General features: G+C 40.1%; 1 protein-coding gene across 2 annotated transcripts in view; it reads left to right on the top strand.

Moving 5' to 3' along the window:
• Positions 1-19436, top strand: part of PAPPA2 (pappalysin 2) — a 280840-nt gene that overhangs the window by 220132 nt on the left and 41272 nt on the right. For both annotated transcript variants that reach the window (XM_032291320.1, XM_032291319.1), the window contains 4 exons: positions 635-803; positions 2178-2313; positions 4519-4628; positions 16020-16091. In XM_032291320.1, the coding sequence (XP_032147211.1) occupies positions 635-803; positions 2178-2313; positions 4519-4628; positions 16020-16091 (487 nt within the window). The remainder of the gene's footprint in view (positions 1-634; positions 804-2177; positions 2314-4518; positions 4629-16019; positions 16092-19436) is intronic.

Genomic DNA, 19436 nt, shown 5'->3' with positions numbered 1-19436 from the left:
AGGCCAGTATTGAGTCATGTCTACTTTGAGAAACTGGGGAAAGCTATGAACTCTTTCATACCTTTAACTTGTAAACAAATGAAGCAGTCATCTCAGAAGTTATTATCCGAAAGTTAGGTTCAGAGTCTCTATTTTAAAAGAAGACTTATATTGCTGCACTTTCTTCTCTCTCTGAAGAACCAATAAATAGTAGCAACTTCATCGGTTATATTGCCATATCAACATTGATGGTCCTCAAATCACTTCTGATCGGTCTTCTGAATGTGTGATAACCTTTTCTGTACCCCATCCTACCTGACATTTCATTGTACTTAGATGTGAATATTTTCCAAGATGAAAGTCTCAGAGAAAACCAAACTGCAATTTAGATGCTGCGCTATTTATCTAACCCCCTTAAGAGTAAAAGATCAAATATTTTTACACAACATCTACCACTGCTTCGAGCAATAAATGAACATTACTAGTTTTAGTTCCATGACTTAGAAATTAGCCTGGAACAGTGGGACATTTGGCTCACAGGAACCATCTGTCCCTGCCTATTTGCTAATTCTTATCCCATGTTGCTGAGGATCAAGTCTTCTTTCATGACTTCTTGAGCGATTCTGATGAGCTATTTTGTTTTATATTTTATCAGCAAGTTCCTGAAGATACAGTGCCTGGAAGGTGGTATCTGGGAGCAAGGCAGCTGCATTCCTGTGGTGTGTGAGCCACCCCCTCCTGTGTTTGAAGGCATGTATGAATGTACCAATGGCTTCAACCTGGACAGCCAGTGTGTGCTCAGTTGTAATAAGGAAAGTGAAAAGGTAAGGAAGACTTCTTGAACTTATTTTGGATCAGGCTGTGCTGTAATCTTAATGGCCAATCCAAGAAATTTGAGAAGAAATAAAATTTCTAAGGAATTCCAACAGGCAGGGACTTGGGATTGTGATCAGGAGTGTTGGTATTATGCACTAGAAAATTCAGAAAATACCACATTTTTGGAATATTCTCTCCTGAGTTCAGAACTTGTGAGACAAGAAGAAGAATCCAATGGGTAGGGTACCAGGTGTATTCCAAAAAGAATGCTGGGATCCTGATTTAGCAATATGATCTCCTCTCATGGATGGCCACTGATATAAGTTGGCTAGAAAACCTAGTATTATTTTTTTTCTAGAACAGAGTCCTGAACAGAAACACAAATTCCTCAGCAAAGCCGGAAGTGCTGTTTGACTATTCTTTTCCCTAGGATTTTACCACAAAAGGTCTCAAATGAAAAACACAGTCTTATCTTGGTTGTGTTACTAAAGGCAATTTTATTTTAGAATCTTTTCAAGCACCGCACACATTGATGAGATAGAAAGTCAGGCAGATTTCCCAGGCAAAGATCAATGTCCTTGACTGCTCCTTTTGCACCTGTTCTCTTAGTTTCCAGTACTCCAAGGTAAGCACCACTGAACAGATGTGAAAATAATATGGCCCAAAATGAGACCCATGAGAAATCAAGCACATCTGTTTGCAGTGATGGGTTAAGGAACCATCAAGATGACCATGTGAAGGAAGGGCTATCTACATTTCAAAAATCTTAATTTTTTGAATTTTGAGAGTTAGTGCTACTCTCTATGTTCTAGATAGAGTACAATTTGTGAACCAAGAGTTACACAAATCAGCACACATGTGGAGAAAGGGAATAGAATTTTGGTGAGACCAAAAGCAACTATGATGTTTCCATTCAAGCAGAAAGGCAAAAGCACACCTTTAGGAAACATCATGAATTGGTTTCACTCAATGAAACTCATCTTGAAAAAATCTGACATTTGCCACAAGCAGCATTTGTGTGATAGTAGAAATGAATCAGTGCCAAACAACACCGTCTGGGAAACAATTCCAAAAAGAGCTCTGAATCCATGAGCTTTGGTTGATAGCTCATTATATTCCTATATATAAACGAAAATACATTGTTAATACATTTCATTAATGGAAAAAATTCGTCATCATCATTCCTCTGCCTGGAAAAAGCAAATAATTTTTTTGGCTTTTTTTTTTTTTTTTTTTTGGCCAGTAACATCATGTTATTCCAATATTGTCTTTTGGTCCAGGTTCTAGAACTGAAGAATACTATGACTTAATCACACCACTTTTTTCAACTCTCAATAAACGTAACAAAACAATAATGAAGATGTTTACTTTTGATATTGTAGCTTCTTATCCTCTGCACTAAAGAGGGACTGTGGACCCAGGATTTTAAGTTGTGTGAGAATCTGCAAGGAGAATGCCCACCACCTCCATCAGAGCTGAATTCCGTGGAGTACAAATGTGAACAAGGATACGGGATTGGTAAGGATAGGAGTGAATCTTAAAGTCTGCTTCCATGTTATCCTTTTATTAAGCCCAATTGAATTTTTGTTTGTTTGTTTGTTTGTTTTGAGATGAACTCTTGCTTTGTCACTCAGGCTGGTATGCAGTGGCACAATCTCAGCTGACTGCAACCTCCATTTCCTGGGTTCAAGAAATTCTCAGTCTCCCAAGTAGCTGGGATTAAAGGGGCCCACCACCACATCTGGCTAATTTTTGTGTTTTTGGTAGAAATGGGGTTTCACCATGTTGGCCAGGCTGGTCTTGAACGCATGACCTCAGGTGATCCACCCATCTTGGCCTCCCAAAGTGTTGGAATTAACAGGCGTGAGCCACAGTGCTCAGCCCACCCAGCAGAATCTTGAATCAGATACACTGTTCTGAATAGACAGAAATGCAAGTTGACTCTTAGCTGCTTCAGTAAAAACGAGATTTATGGCAATTTTGCCGGGCCTAGACCAGATCGATTTGTGGTATTGTTTGTAATTCCAGGATGAAAGGTGGGACTGCGTAGCCACATACCATGTGTCTGCTAGGCTCCTCCATTCTCTGTGGTTGTTACTGGAGTGGAGAATTACTGAAAGGGATGAATTGAGATTCCTCTTTCATGCATCATTCTTTAGCCATTCTTTCTCTGCAGGGGACTAGGCTCCAGAGCCGTGGACAACTTCCTATTCAAGCAATTACAATTAAAGGTCTTTGTGGCCAGAGATGATTTATAGTGATGTTAACTTTGCTTTGGCTGGCCCTAAACAACATAGGAAAGAGTTGTAGCTGATGCGAAATCTTGTAAGATTACTCCTAAATTTTGAACTGTATTAGCAAGGAGTAATTTTATCAGATATTCTAGCCAATGCCAATGAGTATAATTTGCATTAATTAGGAAGCCCATTACCATTTTTCAGGTGCTCTTTGCACAGTGATGTCTTGTGGTCAGGCATAGAGTATCAGGGAATTCAGATGTGCCTCTTGAGTGGCACATCTTTTTTTTTTTTTTTTTTTTGAGACAGACTCTTATTCTGTCACCCAGGCTGGTATGCAGTGGCACAATCTCAGCTCACTACAACCTCCACTTCCTGGGTTCAAGCAATTCTCCTGCCTCAGCCTCCCAAGTAGCTGGGATTACAGGTGCCCACCACCACACCTGGCTGATTTTTTGATTTTAGTAGAAATGGAATTTCACCATGTTGGCCAGGCTGGTCTTGAACTCTTGACTTCAGGTGATCCACCCACCTCAGCCTCCCAAAGTATTGGCACATCTTTTTGCACAAACAGATTCTCATTTTCCAAGCCTCTAATTTCTGCATTAAAACATCATATACTCACATACCTAGAATTCTTAAGAGGGATATAGTTCTTTTGATTATTTTAAAATCAAAATATTATTTTAGTTCTTACACATAGATAGAACTAAAAAGAAACTTGGAAATCATCAGATCTATAGATGAGGAAGTAGAGAATCTAAAGAGTGTATTTTCTCTTAATATAATTTTAGGAGACATTTGGACCCTGTGTGCAAGGGAATAAAACAAGATTTTTCTGCAGGAGATTAACACATGGCCAAAGTCTCTGCTTCTGATTCTTCATTGCTTCTTCCTTTAATCAAATAGGTTTATTGGCTTCCAGTGCAATTACCTTTAGTGTAGCAACAGATAGAATAGTCCCTGGAGTAATTTTATAATTTCTGGGCCACTTCCCACCACCCACCACCACCACCACCATGTCAAGTTCTTAGGTAGTAGTTGTTAAAATTATAAGCTTCCAGGAGACCAGGTAAACAGGAATGATATTAAATATGCTTAAAAGTCATAAGCCAATCAGGATAGACTTTGTCTAGCTAGAGTTCTGGAGGGGGTCTTGGAAGCCAGCTGGGCCAGGAGTTAATCTTTCGATTACTAGACCATGCAGAAATCCAGGCATTCCAGAGGAGGGATGATGCTGAACAAGACAGAAAAGAGAACACTTGAGGCATGTGGAGTTAGGTTGGGGCAGAGTCTCTTTACCAATTAGTATGAAAGTACCCCTACATGAACACAGTAGATGAATATCAGTCCTGCCTACAACATCATAATATGATGACCCATAATGAAAGCAATTGTTCTTTAAAAACTCAAAGATACTGATTCCTGAAAGAAAAAGAATGAGATCTGGGAAGTTCAAGTCAGTTGAAATCTTCTGTTCTTTCAGGTGCAGCGTGTTCCCCATTGTGTGTAATCCCCCCCAGTGATCCCGTGACGCTGCCTGAGAACATCACTGCTGACACTCTGGAGCACTGGATGGAACCTGTCAAAGTCCAGGTGAGGAAAGGGACATTGCTATGCGCCAAAGATGTGAGTCTGAAGAGCAACGCTCAGAGCATTATTCCTTGTAGTAATTCCAGAGGCTTTCAAAGCATCCTCAAAGCAAACAACCACATGGATTATTCTTAGAAAGAAGGATTAAACATTGGAACAAAAAAAAAGAGGGAAGCTTGAGAAAAAAGATGGCCCACATCTAAAGGAAAGTTTGAAAGATAAGATGGAAAGAAGGCTCAGAGACATAAGGCACAGAAAGGAAAATTACTAGTAATGAAAAATAAGACGGGGCAGGCTAGGATAAACCAAAGAAATGTACAAAGATGAAAGAAGGATGGATTAGAAAAGATGAAAATAAAACTGCAACCAGGGGAGTGCCTAAAGGACCTGAGTAAGAAGAGAATTGCCTTTCCTTTCTCCCTCTCCCACCCTTTCTAAACCTGAAATCCTTTTCCTGGGCCATCTGCTATTCAAAGTCAGTCATCAGAAAAATCCACAACATCCACAGCCTCTTCTCTGGTCTTTCTTTCCATTTGCTTCCTTTTCTATCTGAGAACTGGCTCTCCACTGAGGACTGTGCCTCCCCCGCAAGGCTCACTCCTTGCTGCTTTCTCTCTCATGCCCCTCCTAACCCTGGACCTCCAAGAGGGGTAGACATCATCCTCTCTCCTCATTGCCATTTGCAAACCCCTTTTTCTCCCTCTGCTGTAAAATCACTCACATTCAAATCCAATGTCCGCAGAATGAATCATTCACTTCCCTCAATGCTGCTGTCATCTTCTGACTTTTACGGCATCCCTCTCCTTACTTCTGAAACACTTTGGATCCTGGGGCATGGCCACATTAGCCAGCCCTCCTATCAAAACTTGCATGGATGTCGACATCTGCACATCTGACACTTCTGAAACCTGGATTCTCAGCTCTGTGGCTTCCTTTCTTCCCGCAGCCACCGTTTCCTTTCCCACTCCATCTCCCGCATGCTTTCCTTGGCTCACCCTAATCTTGCCATTGTGGCTTCTTGGCTGTTTCCTGAACATTCCAGCCACACTCCCACCTCAGAACCTTTGCCCTTGTGATTCCTTCAGCCCAGGATGTTCTTCTCCAGGATAATATCTGCATGGCTTGCTCCTTTCCATCTTACATATTTTTACTCAAATGTCAGGAAGGACCTCTTTGGTTATTCTATTAATATCTTAACGCTTTAATTCCCCTGACACTTTCTGTCTTCCTCCCTTCTTCATTTTTACTCCTTAGGACCTACCAGGAGTATTACATATTTTACTTACTTATCTATTATCTTCTTCTGCCATTAGAATAAAAAGTTTATTGAGAGATTATTGTCTGTTTTATTATTATATCCCTAGATCCTAAAATGATGTCTCGTATTTGATTAGCGCTCAATAAATATTTGTGAAATGGATGAATGAAAAGGAGAACGGAAAGGCTATGCAGGAGCTAAATGGAGAAAATCGTGTTGTAAACTAGTTGTTTCTTCTTAGAGTAGAGGAGGGTGGGGACGTCAGAAAGCCTAAGAGCTTGGTTACTTTATGATTAGAATGTTTAACAACATTCTTGCAAGTCTGTTCCCATCGGGTGACTGAAAGAGGACTCCGGAGATAGTCATATTTCATTCAAACATTATCCTCAGGTCTCTGCTTTTTCCTCACAGGTTAATTGTGCCTTATTATGGGATGGATTTGTGTCAAAGGTTCAAAAAAAAAAGTACTCTAAGTGTGATTTGGGTGAGGAATGGAGAATAACACAATCCTATTAGTTCAGTTAGTCACTCATTCAACAAACATTTTCTGAGGCTTACTATGTGCCATGAACTGTGCTGAGTGCTGGGATGTGAAAGTTAAAAATAATAGTTTCTCTGTTTAAATGTTTCTCTGACTTGTACTTGGCCATGAAAACTGTTATCTGTGATGATCTCACATGGGAAAAGCCTTAAACATAGTAGAGGTGTTATGGGAACACCTAAGAGGAAGCAACTAAGTCTTCTGCTTAGGAGTCTAGTAGACTTGGGGGAAGGATCAATGAAAACTGACCAACAAGCTTTTCCTCTGGGCCTTAAACTCTGATCAAGAGGAGCACTCTAGAGGGTAAATAGTAAATGCTTCATCTGGCTAAAACCAGGTTATGTGTGGTACTGAGAGAGAGGAAGATGGTGGTGAGAGAATGAGGTCAGGAGAAGCAGACAGGCGAGATCCTGCTAGGCATTGCCTGTTCTTCCTAGGATGTCTGAGTCTCAGAACTCTGAGTGGAGGTGGAGTGCACCTCAGTGCTGAGGGCAGTGTGAGGACTTCATTGGAGTGGAAGGAGAGGGCCAGAGAACACCTCCGCAGGCTCTCCCATACCCTGGCCTTTCCGGACTTTCAGTTTCACTCTCCAATCTGTTGTTAAGGTTTAGCTAAACCACAGTAGCTGGAATTACAGTGCCCTGAAAGAGCTTCTGCCTCGTGTTTCATGGTGTGCTAGATGGTCTAGACCCTTTCTTTCAGCCCCATAAACTCAGTGTGCTATGATGAAAAACTTCTCTTTCTCTGTAAGCAGACAAAGGGAGAAAGGCTTGGGCATACACGAGCCTATTTTCTTTCTCTTGGGTATAAACTGAAGTAGATCCTTCTGCATCTGCTTCACCATCTACTCTGCAAGGTGCCTGTTGGGAACAGTCAAAGTTGCAGGGTTTGTGAGGCCCGAGTGCAAGCCTTCCCGTGAGCGGGGCTTCTTCCACCTCTGTGTTTCTAATGGAACATCCCAGAAAATGACAGTCCATTTGTCTTCATGAAGACAGCAGTGACATCAATTACAGAGACTTGACCCTTTCCAAACTGGAAAACAATTTTCTCTATTCTGTTAAAGCCTCCCTGTTTTCAGCTGTCCTTTTGGGGAAATTATTATTGTTTATTTACTTCTATTCCATAGCATTTTGTTCTTCTTTATATTCCTGATGCCTTTTTCAGTGTCTGGCACTTTGTAGGTTTGTTGGAAACATTGGTTGAATGAGCAAAGAAACTGTTGTAGCACCATTTTCTTTTAAATTTATTTTTAAGTTCCAGAATAACAGGTGCAGGGTGTGCAGGTTTGTTATGTAGATAAATGTGTGCCATGGTGGTTTGCTGTACTTATCAATCAATCCATCACTTACGTATTAAGCCCCACATGCATTAGCTATTTATCCTGATACTTTCTCCCTTCCCCTGGTTCCCTCATAGGCCCCAGTGTGTGTTAATTTCCTCCCTGTGTCCATGTGTTCTGATTGTTCAGCCCCCACTTATAAGTGAGAACATGCAGGTAGCATCATGTTCTACTTCAGAAATAAATGGATTTTTTCTCAGACTGGATACATTTCAGCAGCTTCTTATTGACATATCCTCGTCAATTCTAAGTTGACCACCTCAGGAAAAACATGCAAAATATTTTCCCTAAGCCAGTATATCAAACATGATCATTTATATCATTGCATTTATCATGACTATGATTTAGTCAGTAAATTCTTGATTTTTGATATACGTTGACCAGACTTGATTTTGAGGATATTGGCAGAGGAACACTAAAGACCCTGCAATAAAAGATATGTGTTTTCTAAAAGCTGAATTTTAAACTCATGAGCTCTGTTATTCGCCAACTGTATAACCTTAGATAATTTACTAGTCTGTGCCTCTATTTCCTCATGTGTAAGTGGAAATAATACTGATCTCATTAGGCTAATGTGAGTATCAGATGAGAAACATATGAATAGACCTTAGCTTTCTTGATGCATAGTAAGTTTTCTTGATCAATTGCTATTCTTAGGAGGCAGGTTGCTTCCCCTCAGTTTGCCTGCCTCTCTCATCTGTACAAGATCCTGCCCGGCTCTTTATAATTTTGGTGTATAACTAAACTATATGGTTTATCACAATTCGCAGTAATGTTAGAGATGAAATTGTTTTCCTGGAACTCTTGAGGCTTGTATAACATTTTCATGTGAAAACAAAGTGAAATAGTTAAATTAACTGCTTCCAAAATATAAGAGAAGGGTTGAAGTAACTTGTGAAATGAGTCTTGTCCTTACCTTAGAAGGATTGTTTCTGGGAAAATTTCCAGCAATCAGAATTTCAGACATTGAAAACATAATTAACAACATCTTAATGTTTTGTTGAACTCCAAATCAGTACCCTTTATGCCAAAAGAATACCAAGTAGTAAACCAATGGTGAACACTAATTATCACAGAGTAGCAAAACAAGCTGTTACCTGTGCTCTTTCACAGTTATTATGTTAAAGAATATTGCTTATAAACAAACCTTGGAAGGGATGCTCTGTGTTTAGGAAATTGCAATTTTATAGCAAAATGAAAACCAGGAAAAAAGAAGTCGCTGGATGCAGTGGAGCTGATGATGAGATGGTTGCCCTTATGTACCTTGGGGCCTCTAGGATGAGATTATGCACCAGCTGCAGATGATCTCATGATGGCTATTGTTCTGTGGCACTCAGCAGTTCATGTGGGGTGCAAAATCTAACCTTGTTCTCATAAATAAGAAGAAATGCCTCATAAACGCAGGCAATTTATTACATGAAACTCCACGTTGAGTAAAATTCTTGTAACTCAAATTGACTTATCTTGGGAGTTGTTCCATATTGTACTCAATCTTAAATGTTTGTGTCCTTGAGAATCCCTTGGGCAGTATATAAAAAGAAAAGCAGGATTCCAGCCTTTGGAAGGGCTGGAGATGCCTTGGAATGTGCATCTTTAACAACCACCTTAGGTAATTCCACTGTAATGCTTCCAGAAACACTACTATTACAAAATAAAATACTGACAATATAAATATTTTAAGTACAAGCACACCTCTCTGGAGCATGGCTCATTTATTTAGTAAATGATGCTTGCTTATTTCATGAAAATTCCTGCTATCTGCCATATTTCAAATGCCTTTGAATCTGGCAAGAGTACAGAGCAATGGATTAAATTGCATTATTTTCTCTAGTCTACTTCCAACGACTTCATTCTTTGTAATAAAAAATGACACCTTACATTTGGAGAACACTATATTGTCTCCAAAACATATATGTGTGAAAAAAAATATATATATATACACACATACACACACATATATATTTGAGTCTCATCACAGACCAATAAGCTAGGAAAGGAAGATCGTATTATCTGTATTTTACAGTCATGTTAGATGTTGTTGGATGACCTGTTCAATATTGCACAGCTGGCAAGAAATAGAAAAATAAATGCCACCAACTTTGCTGACTCTCAGTTCAGTGCAGTACTCCCTGCCTCACCCTGTTTGCTATTGATATATGTTTGAGTTAACTTGCCTACCAAATAGTCATTCCTCTCATCCATGAGAAGCCCCTCATTTCCATACTCCCACCACCATGAAGTCTAAGAAAAATAAATTAAAAGAGATATTTCTTTATATTACTATTTTTTTCTTATTGTGAAAAAAATTGTGTTTGTTTTTAAAGAACAATCAAGCATACTTTTAGATGCCCACGGAGTTTATTTGCCTTGCTCTAGGCGTTCTGCTTTGTATTCCTACAAATGATGCCTGGCTTATAGAATAATATATTTTTTATTAAAGGAAGAATTTCTGAGGTTTTAGGCAGTCTGGGGTTTTGATGAAAAACATCTCGAAGTAGCAACTGACATAAAAGGAAGAATGAGGTCCTCCTGGGTTCATATACAACGTTACTTGCTCCTTGGAGCCTCTGTCTGCTCATCTATAAGAGTGAGGATGTCTAGCTTGCATGCATGGTTGTGATTAAATCTAAAATAACACATGTGAAATGTCTTGCATAGTTTCTAGCACATAGTTCTTAATTAAGTAGAAATGAGATTTCAGTTCACTTAGTAAAAATCTTACCCCCTGGAAATATCTTCCATCCCTTAAAAGATACCACTAGCTATCTCCATGCAAAATAAAGAAAAATAGGGTTCTATAGTTTGTGTGCATGTTGTGTGTTTGTGCACCTGAGTGTGTGTACAATAATGTCTGGGTCATTTGTCTTTTTTCTGTCTCTCTTATATACTGAGCTGAGAAAGGAACTAATGGCTATTCAGTGTTTCCTATTGGAACACCTCTGACAGCAGAAGCAATTTCTAAAAGCTTTTTATTGTGAGACTGAGAAGAGAGGAAGGGTGAAAATATATCACTTTTAGATGTTTCAAGGGCATGCTGGATGTGAGAGACAATAGGTAAGGGTTTGAAACTTTCAGATGGACTTTCTAGGCACTTGCCATTGCAATGGTGTCTTCCTCCTTCACCTGTTACACACGGGATCTAGACCCTTCTGGTGGGGTAAGGAGTATACTGACAGAAAAGAAGGATGCCAGACAAATCCATGCCTGCCAGCCAAGGTGAATAAGCAGTGAGACCTGGCAGTTGGAAAAGGCGGGGAGCAGCCAAATTGTGCTGATGCCCGTTGCTCATGCCCTCGTGTGCCCAGATCAAAGGCTTCTTCTGCCAGATGCCCCTGCGCCGGCACAGAAACTCCTAATGTCCAAGGCACCTGTACCCAGCGAGTGGGAGAAGCTCCCTCAGGCTTTCACTAGAAGTACTTTTTCATTTTCTCATCCCTATTTTAGATTCTTATTCTTTCTCTTCTTTTCTGCCATGCTAATCCCAATTCACCAGTAAACTGTACGAGTGCTGAGGGTGGAAATGATACATTCTCCTTCTCCCCAGGTATCTCCTCAGTGCGGGATTCATCTCATCTTTTACTCAGGAGGTGGTGGCTGTGGGAAATCAAAGGGCCCATAGAAAAGAATGACTACCACAGAGCCATTTCTCAAAGAAAACATTTTGTTTTCCCAAAAAGCCTATGTTAAGTTGAATTTTAATGATTATTCTTAAACATTGTGTCAAGAGAGTGTTTTATTGTATCTCTGACTTTCAGATAGGAAAAATTAATGTTTTAACTTGCAAAGTAGTGGTCCTTCAAGAAACTGATTTCAGGGATTTTTTTTTTTTTTTTTTTTTTTTTGCACATTGTGGCAATTGTTTTCATGAAAATGTGTTTTCCTAAATAGCATTTGAAAGTGTTTCCTTCTGAAGTACAAAGACATTCATCATGACATCTCATTTCCCCTATTATTTTGCTTCATAAATTCCTTTTTCCACAGAGTAAACAGCACTTTTTTTTAAATACGATAATTATGAATTACAGAGGACCAAATAAATGAGATTTTCTTGTGGCTACATGAAATAGGTTTGCAAAGAGCCTTTAAGACTATATGAAATCTCTCTCAAATTCCCAGCTTTTCAACAGAATTCATTAGTTATGTCAACTCTTATCGTTTCTAACTTTGTTTTCCCAAATTGTCCCCCAAAACATAAATAGTCTTTAAATCAAAATGAATGGTTTAAAGAGAAGAGAGAAGCAAGAAGAAAATGAGAAGATAATACCTTGTGGGAGCCATAGTTTCCAACCAAATGATCTCACTCTCCCCTCTGGCTCTTACATTGAGCCCCGCCCCCATAGTGTCCTCTTGGTGGGTATAATTGTGTGTAACAACCCCTGTGACACTGGCTGCAGATCATTGGAGATTCAGACATGAGGCATGGAAAGGTCTTCTTTTTCATCATTTTTAAGCATGGAATCATTCCCTCTAGGTGTGAAGTGTCTCATCACTAGAGGAGAGTAGACAAGAGAGTCTTGGAGGAAAGGGGAGGAAGAACAGAAAAGCAAGTGGCAGGGTAGTGTGCTATGGCCTAAATAAACATCCAAAACAACACTATTAGTTTACCCAGGAGCACATACATGTAGCAATAAGGAAATTATCACAAATGTGGACATTGGCAGAACTTTGTGACCTGATGTGATTAACAACCCATTCTGTCAAATAACTATCCTAATAAAAAAATAATTGAGCAATTTTCTGTTAGCCCTTATTGTTGGCTATCCTTGAGTTTTGTGACCTTTAACAAGACATTTAACCAGGCAACAGCCTTCATGCTGACTTAAGACCATCCTTATAACCCTTACTTCCCTCCCCTCCCCTCCCCTCCCCTCCCCTCCCCCCCCCCTCCCCTCCCCTCCCTTCCCTTACCTTCCCTTCCTCTCCCTTCCCCTTTCTCTCTCTTTCTCTCTTTCTTTTTCCTTTCTTCTTTTCTCTCTCTCTCTTTCTTTCTCCCTCTCTCTCTGTTTCTCCCTCTCTTTCTCTCTCCCCTCCCTTCTTCCCTCCCTTTCTCCTTCCTTTCTTCCTTACCTCCCCTCCCTTCTTCCCTCTATTTTTCTTCTTCCTTTCTTTTCTTTTCCCCCCTTGGTTTTTAGCAACTTTCAAATGGTCCAGTCAGGAGGAAATTTTTTAACTAATTTTCTCTTAAGTGTTTTTATGTTGGAAAATTCAAAACAACTATCTAGCATTTAGATATTGGAAATCAATCATGCGAGAAGTTGCTTGGTAATAGCATAATTGCAATAGTTGCAATAACAAAGTAATGCATAGATTTGCAGTTGTACAGTAACAAATTCAGAATATTTGTTACCAATAGGGAGGAAGGAAGTATAATGATATTGAAGGGACATATATAGGAGACATTAATGGAATCTATTGTGACTTATATTCTGGAAAATGTTTAAAATTTTGATAAAGTTAGGCAGAAGATATAAAGTTTTTTCTATTGTTATAGTTTTCAGATGTAATATATATGATTGTAATTTTTCAAAAGTGTTCCAGAAAATAAAATCAGCCAGGCATGGTGACTCATGCCTGTAATCCCAATACTTTGGGAGGCCAAGGTAGAAGCATTGCTTGAGACCAAGAATTTTAGACCAGCCTGGGCAACGCAGCGAGACCCTGTCTCTAAAATAAAATTTTTTTTAATTAGCCTGACACGGTGACACATGCCAGTAGTTCCAGCTGATCAGGAGGCTGAAGCAGGAGGACCGCTTGAGCCCAGGAGATTGAGGCTGCAGTGAGCCATGATTGTGCCATTGCACTCCAGCCTAGGTGACTGAGTGAGACTGTCTCTAAAAATAAAATAAAATAATAAATAAATACGAAAATAAAATAAAATGATTTCACCTCTCACCAGGAGCCAGCCCTTCTCTGCCCATCTTACTGCTTTGCTTTTCTTCCTGTTTTACAGCCGTCTTCCACCTCAAATGCTGCCATAGAATTGAGTACTGAAAGACATTTGAAATTTCCCTCCAATTATAATCACTAATGGCATATTAGTGGCATATACATATATTTATACTGGCATAATACATATATTTATAAATAGGGAACATCTTTATGAAATAGATGACTTTCATAGGAGAAGGCTAGAGATGCAGTATCATAATTAGTGGCTGGCAAATGCTTATAAAACTTCATCTGTCTGTAAGTCACTGAGATAAGAAATAGGAAAGGTAGGTAGTCCCTAAAGGGTTTTACAGTCTAGGAAGTGATATGACAGTACCACCAACTTTTGCAATTTCTGTAGCAGTTAAGGAGAATCGTCAGTATGAATTAGTCTCAAAACTGAATTATACATCATTAAAAATCTATAAGGGTGGGTATTGACTCCTTTATTATGAATTTATTCTTCATATACTTGTACATGATTTATATACAAGCTTTGTTTGTTATAGCAAACAGCTGAAAATAACCCAAATATTCCTCAACATGGATCCGATTAAAGATATGGAACTCTTTAAGGACGTTAACTAGGTTTATGGATTTTCAGATCCCCTTGCTCACTGGAAAATCTGACCCATAGTGAGTGAGTGAGGTATTTATACATTTGGTCTGAATTGAACAACTGACTGATTAGGGCGGGGAACTGGGGGTCTCTAGTGAATGCCCTTCTATGAGAAGGAATAAAGTTCTCATGCATTTGCCTTTTAAACGAGAAATTATATTTTGCCATTGCTACTATCTGGGACCCCAAAGTAGTGCAAACCATTGATATTTTAAATAATAAAATGTATGACCACAGCTCAGTAGACTTCCAGTAGAACCTGCTTCAAAGCATAAACAAGAATCATTTATAGTTAACAGAATTACTGTTGATATGCAAATGGTTCTGCATAAATAGCTGTAAGTGCAGGAGAATAACTCACTTTTTCAGTAGGCTGAATACTCCTGTTGTGTTTACCTTATATATTTGTTTCGATAATTCGTTTTTAGTACAATAATGACTTAAGCCAAGTCACTTTCTAACAATATATTGCAATGTGAAGTTTTGAATATCAAACTTTTTAGGATTTGTGCTATTTATTTTCCCTCCAGAGACGCTGTGAGGGAGGAGTTTTCACTTTTAGCAATATAACTCCAGAAAAATATTGCAGATCCCCCTTCTCCTACCTGACTATGAGGTATATATTTATATACCTGCATATTAGCATATGTAAATGTCTCCAATCTAATGATTACACATTGTTAGCATTCTAAAATTCCTGTAGGTGCTCTCTCAGGTAAAGCTCCTATGTTGACATGTATTGTTTTTCTTCTGACCGCATGGAATTTCAGTTGGACTGATTAAAATGCGAATATGCAGGTCTGCAGAAGGGTGGGTTGGGAGCAGGCTATGGAGAGAACCTTCTTTTCTCTTTGAAACCTGCTATGGGATTTTCTTTTTTCCTTAGAAAAGCATATTCTTTGAGAATATTAAAATATAAAAAGAAAAAGTTATGTGAAAATGAGTTGTTTATATTTAACAAAAACTACATGACTATTTGTTTAAATATGCATCTGGAAATGGCTGTCAGGAACGAGGCAGTCACCAGCCTCTCAAGAAGAACCTAACTGCGCTCCCACCAGCTTGATGTTGGTGTGATTTTGAGTAGCAGTGATTTCACACTAGGCCTGTTTGCCCAGTGCATGTGTACTGTGCAGTTTCCTACAGGGCAGGCTGCATGATAATACCAAGAACTGCAGAGTGCACTGCAGAGTGCAGTTTCACCTCCAGTCCTGGTGTAGGCACTCACGTCTTATAATCTAGCATTTCTGAGATCCACATTAAGTTGTAGACTCTTGTAAAACTGTATTTGTCAACATTAAAAAAAACCATTGTGTGTGATCAACACAGCCAACTTACAATTTCTTAAAGTTTCAAAATAAGTGGAACTAATATTATGCCTGAAACCAGACGTAACTCATTATAATGTTGACGATGCTTTTTTGAACCACACTACACCACTGTGAAAATTTAGGTATCTTGGGAAAAAGGATAAAAGGTTTTGAGAAATCTCCTCCACTGAGACTTTCTGCCTGGTCAACATCTGTTGGGGTGGTCAGTGTGCACAGGAAAGGCTAGATAGCCCCAGTCCTCTTTATGGGGCACAATTTTGGAAACTACCTGCTTGAGGAATGGAGTTGGACTCCTGTGGTGAGCTCAGGATTTGCCCCTTCTTGCAGAGACCAAATGTCTTTAATTTTGTTTTCTGTTTTTCCCATCTTTCCTCTTAGAGCATTGTGTGTACTGGCCAGCGTCAATGGCACCCAGACCCCGTCCTGGTCCACTGCATCCAGTCGTGTGAGGTAAGACAGCTTCCCCTTCCCCAGCTCAGACTAGAGAACTCAGGTGGATTTAACTCATGGAGCTTGAGTCCTTCTAATTTAGGATTTGGTCCCTCCCCAGTTCCTCTGCCCTTTGTTTAATTTCTTAAATTAAGTTGGTTCCACAATCTTAAATTTATAGAAATTAGTTCTGATTTTTGTTTTGTTTTGTTTTAGCAAAATCTTTGGAGTTCCACTTTAAATGACTTAATAAAAGCTAACTTAAAAAAGCAAGTCAGAATTATTTATGGTTTTGGGATTCTGTAACTGGGCCTTGTTGGAGCTTAATTCACTCAGAGTTTTGGAGACTGATGGCCCACTGGCAGGTTTGTTTGGCCAGCACAGTGTCTAAAAACTATTTTCTTTTTGGTTGCCAATGTTTGAAAGTTAGGATTTTTACATAAAATTCATATGTGCGTAGATAACATTACAGGCATGTGCGCACATCTCAAATAAAAATATTTAAAACTCTCCACAAAGATTTTTCTCTTGAAAAACAAGACTAGCTGGCAACCATGACAACAATTAGCTGGCCCTGAGTGGCAGCTGCAAACGCAGAGGCGCAACTCTCTCCAGTCAGCACAGCTTTCACCTTTCCCTATGGCTACTTACCTGGTGGGCGTTCCTTGTTTAAAATAACTGCCTGGGTCATGCGGGCATCTATGTTTGCAACCTCATAGGCAGACCTGTTGTCCACTGTTAATTAACTAAACTAGACTTTCATTACCTCAAGAAATCTTGTCTGCTTCTTCACATAGTAGATTCTCCAACCAGTGGGGGGACGTAGGCTGCTGTGATTTCTTTACTTAGATTAACTGAAGGTAATTTTAAAATTCAAGAATAAGGCAGAGTATTTCTAAGAAAGGATGACCCAGGAATTCTGATATAGGAGAAGGAGATGCTTACACACACGCACACACACACACACACACACACACACACATGCACGCGCACACACACACACACACACACACACCCCATTTAAGCCCTCCCTGCCTAAGAATAGCCAGTGACGAGTACAAGCATTCTGGTCTCAGTCACAACAGGTTTCAACAAGTTTTGTTATCCACATCTCACACTGGAAGAAAATAAGACACTTAGCAGCAATGCTTGGGTAATTCTGGCTCCTGTGGGTGCTGCAGAGAGACCCCTTTAACTGCCCTGATTTCCAGCTTCCTCCCTGATGTACACCCAGCCCATATGCATGTTAAGTCCATCCTTCTGTATCTCTGTGTTTCTTGATCTAATTCTGGGAATCCAGGATCCACATGAGGCTGGAGAGGGGGAAAGGGTGGGGTTTGAGGGAAAAGAGAAAACTGGGTGGGGAAATGATACCAATAAAACAGCACTCTGCAAGCGCATCAGGGAAAATGCTAGCATGGAGTGTGCTTTGTTATGGTGTGGGCCAACAAAACAGCTCATCTTCTGCCATCATTAGAAAAACAGATGGCAGTGGGGTGGGGAGGCGGAGAGAGGAGGAGTGAATCATACTGGGCAGGGGGTAAGAAGGAGGGAAGAGAGGAGGCCAGGGAAGGAGGGAGATAAACAGACACAAGACTAGGGAGCTGGGAAGAGATCAAAGGGATCCTGAGAATTCCCTTCTGCTGCTTCTATGCGTGATCTCAAGTGGGAGGGTGGATGACAGGGCTTGGAGCTGGCTTCCGTGTTTCCCAGAGGGTTATAATACAATCCTTTTCCCATTTGTTCCCCCCTCCTCCCTGTACCCCAGCACATCAGTGGGGTCACTTATCCAGAGCTTCCTAGACTGTCATCAGTCCCTTTGTTGAGGTGACAAGGAACAAAAGCTCCATGTCTTCTCTGCCTGACTGCTGGGCTGATGTCTCCTGACTGTTACCAGGCAACAGCTGTTGATGCCCCAGCTCCAGTGGTTCTCAGCATCACCTGGGAACCTATTGGAAATGCACATTCTCAGGCCTCCAAACACCTCCTCGATTAGAAACCGGGGATGGGGCCCAGCAGACTGTTTCAACAAGCTTCCAACTGACTGTGAGGCCTGCTAATATTTGAGAACCACCACCCCAACTGAGAGTTCGTTGTGCAGCAGTAATTGTAGCCAACGTTATTTAGCCACCTAGAGGGTGGAAGGAAGATGCAACGATACAGGTGAATCAATCCCCATAGGAAAGGAAGGGGAACTGGACAGGGGAGAAGGAGAAACAACTCTGAATAAATAAGTCATAAGAAATGCAGAGAGGCAGGGTAAAAATGAAAAAGAAAGGACAAGAAAGGCTGAAACTGGCATGCTCTAGGGGCAACTTGGCAGACAATTCTTTACTGGAAAAAGTCAGTGAAATATATTAGGGAGAACAGAAGAGTGTCAGGGACACAGGGAGGGAAAGAGACCAGAGGCAAGATAAAGCAAAGGGGGCCAGGTAGGAGAGAGGAAGTTTTTAAAATTACAGCACAGAAAACTGAGCTCGGATCAGGCACTTTGTTACCCAGCATCTAAAAGGGTTTTCTTTTTTTTTTGCTTTCCAGTACTGAATATCATTCTAAGAGGCCTCGTTTTGATATTTAGCCTTGTGATGGTGGAGTGCCTCATTCATTGTTTCTCCCAATAAGCCCAGGCAGTAAATCCACCAGCTCAGTACCCGCAGCGCATATTGCCCTTCATGTTACTTCAGCACCTTTGTTTGCATCGTATTCTTTTGGCGTAAGAGTTTGCTTTTAATTCTCCACTCTTCTATGCTGCTTACATTTTCTGAGGTGCCACTAAGACTTTCTTTAACAAATCTTATCTAAATAATTCCATCTTCTTATTGCCGCTTATGTTCCCATTGTCCCAGCAAGAACACACATGTACTGTGTATCTGCAATCCAAAATTGTTTGTACGTTCAGTTCTCTTTTTTCCAGTTGTCGCTTGCATTTGGCCTTTGTGACCTGAATACTCTGTATTTTCTGTCTCTTTTGTAAACTGCATATGGGCAAGGAATGGCACCTTGGTTAGTGGAAAATTTTTGAAGTGAAACAACTCTAGATTCCAATGCTGGGTCAGCTGAGTAATATGAGCCTCTGTGTTGGAAAGTGGGGCAACAACGTTATTTTAAGTGGTTGTTATGAGGGATGCATGTGATAACATACAGAAAGCATTTAGTGTCATGCCTGGCCTGTAAGAGATTCTTATTGGTGCCATTTGTTGTGCACTATTAACCACTTGGTGAATGTTTACTGAATGAGTAATGTAGAAAGAAGGGGCATTGCTGCTGGTGTAGCCTCAATATAATTAGTTGTAAACTCTGAAGATGTGAAAAAGGAAAGAAAAGGAAAAGAAAAGGGAAAGAAGTCATTCCCTTAGAGACCAGCTG

This window comes from Sapajus apella, unplaced genomic scaffold, assembly GCF_009761245.1.
Source record: "Sapajus apella isolate SASKATOON/1434 unplaced genomic scaffold, GSC_monkey_1.0 scaffold25, whole genome shotgun sequence".
NCBI lineage: Eukaryota > Metazoa > Chordata > Mammalia > Primates > Cebidae > Sapajus > Sapajus apella.
This window is presented reverse-complemented; position numbering and strand designations above follow the sequence as displayed.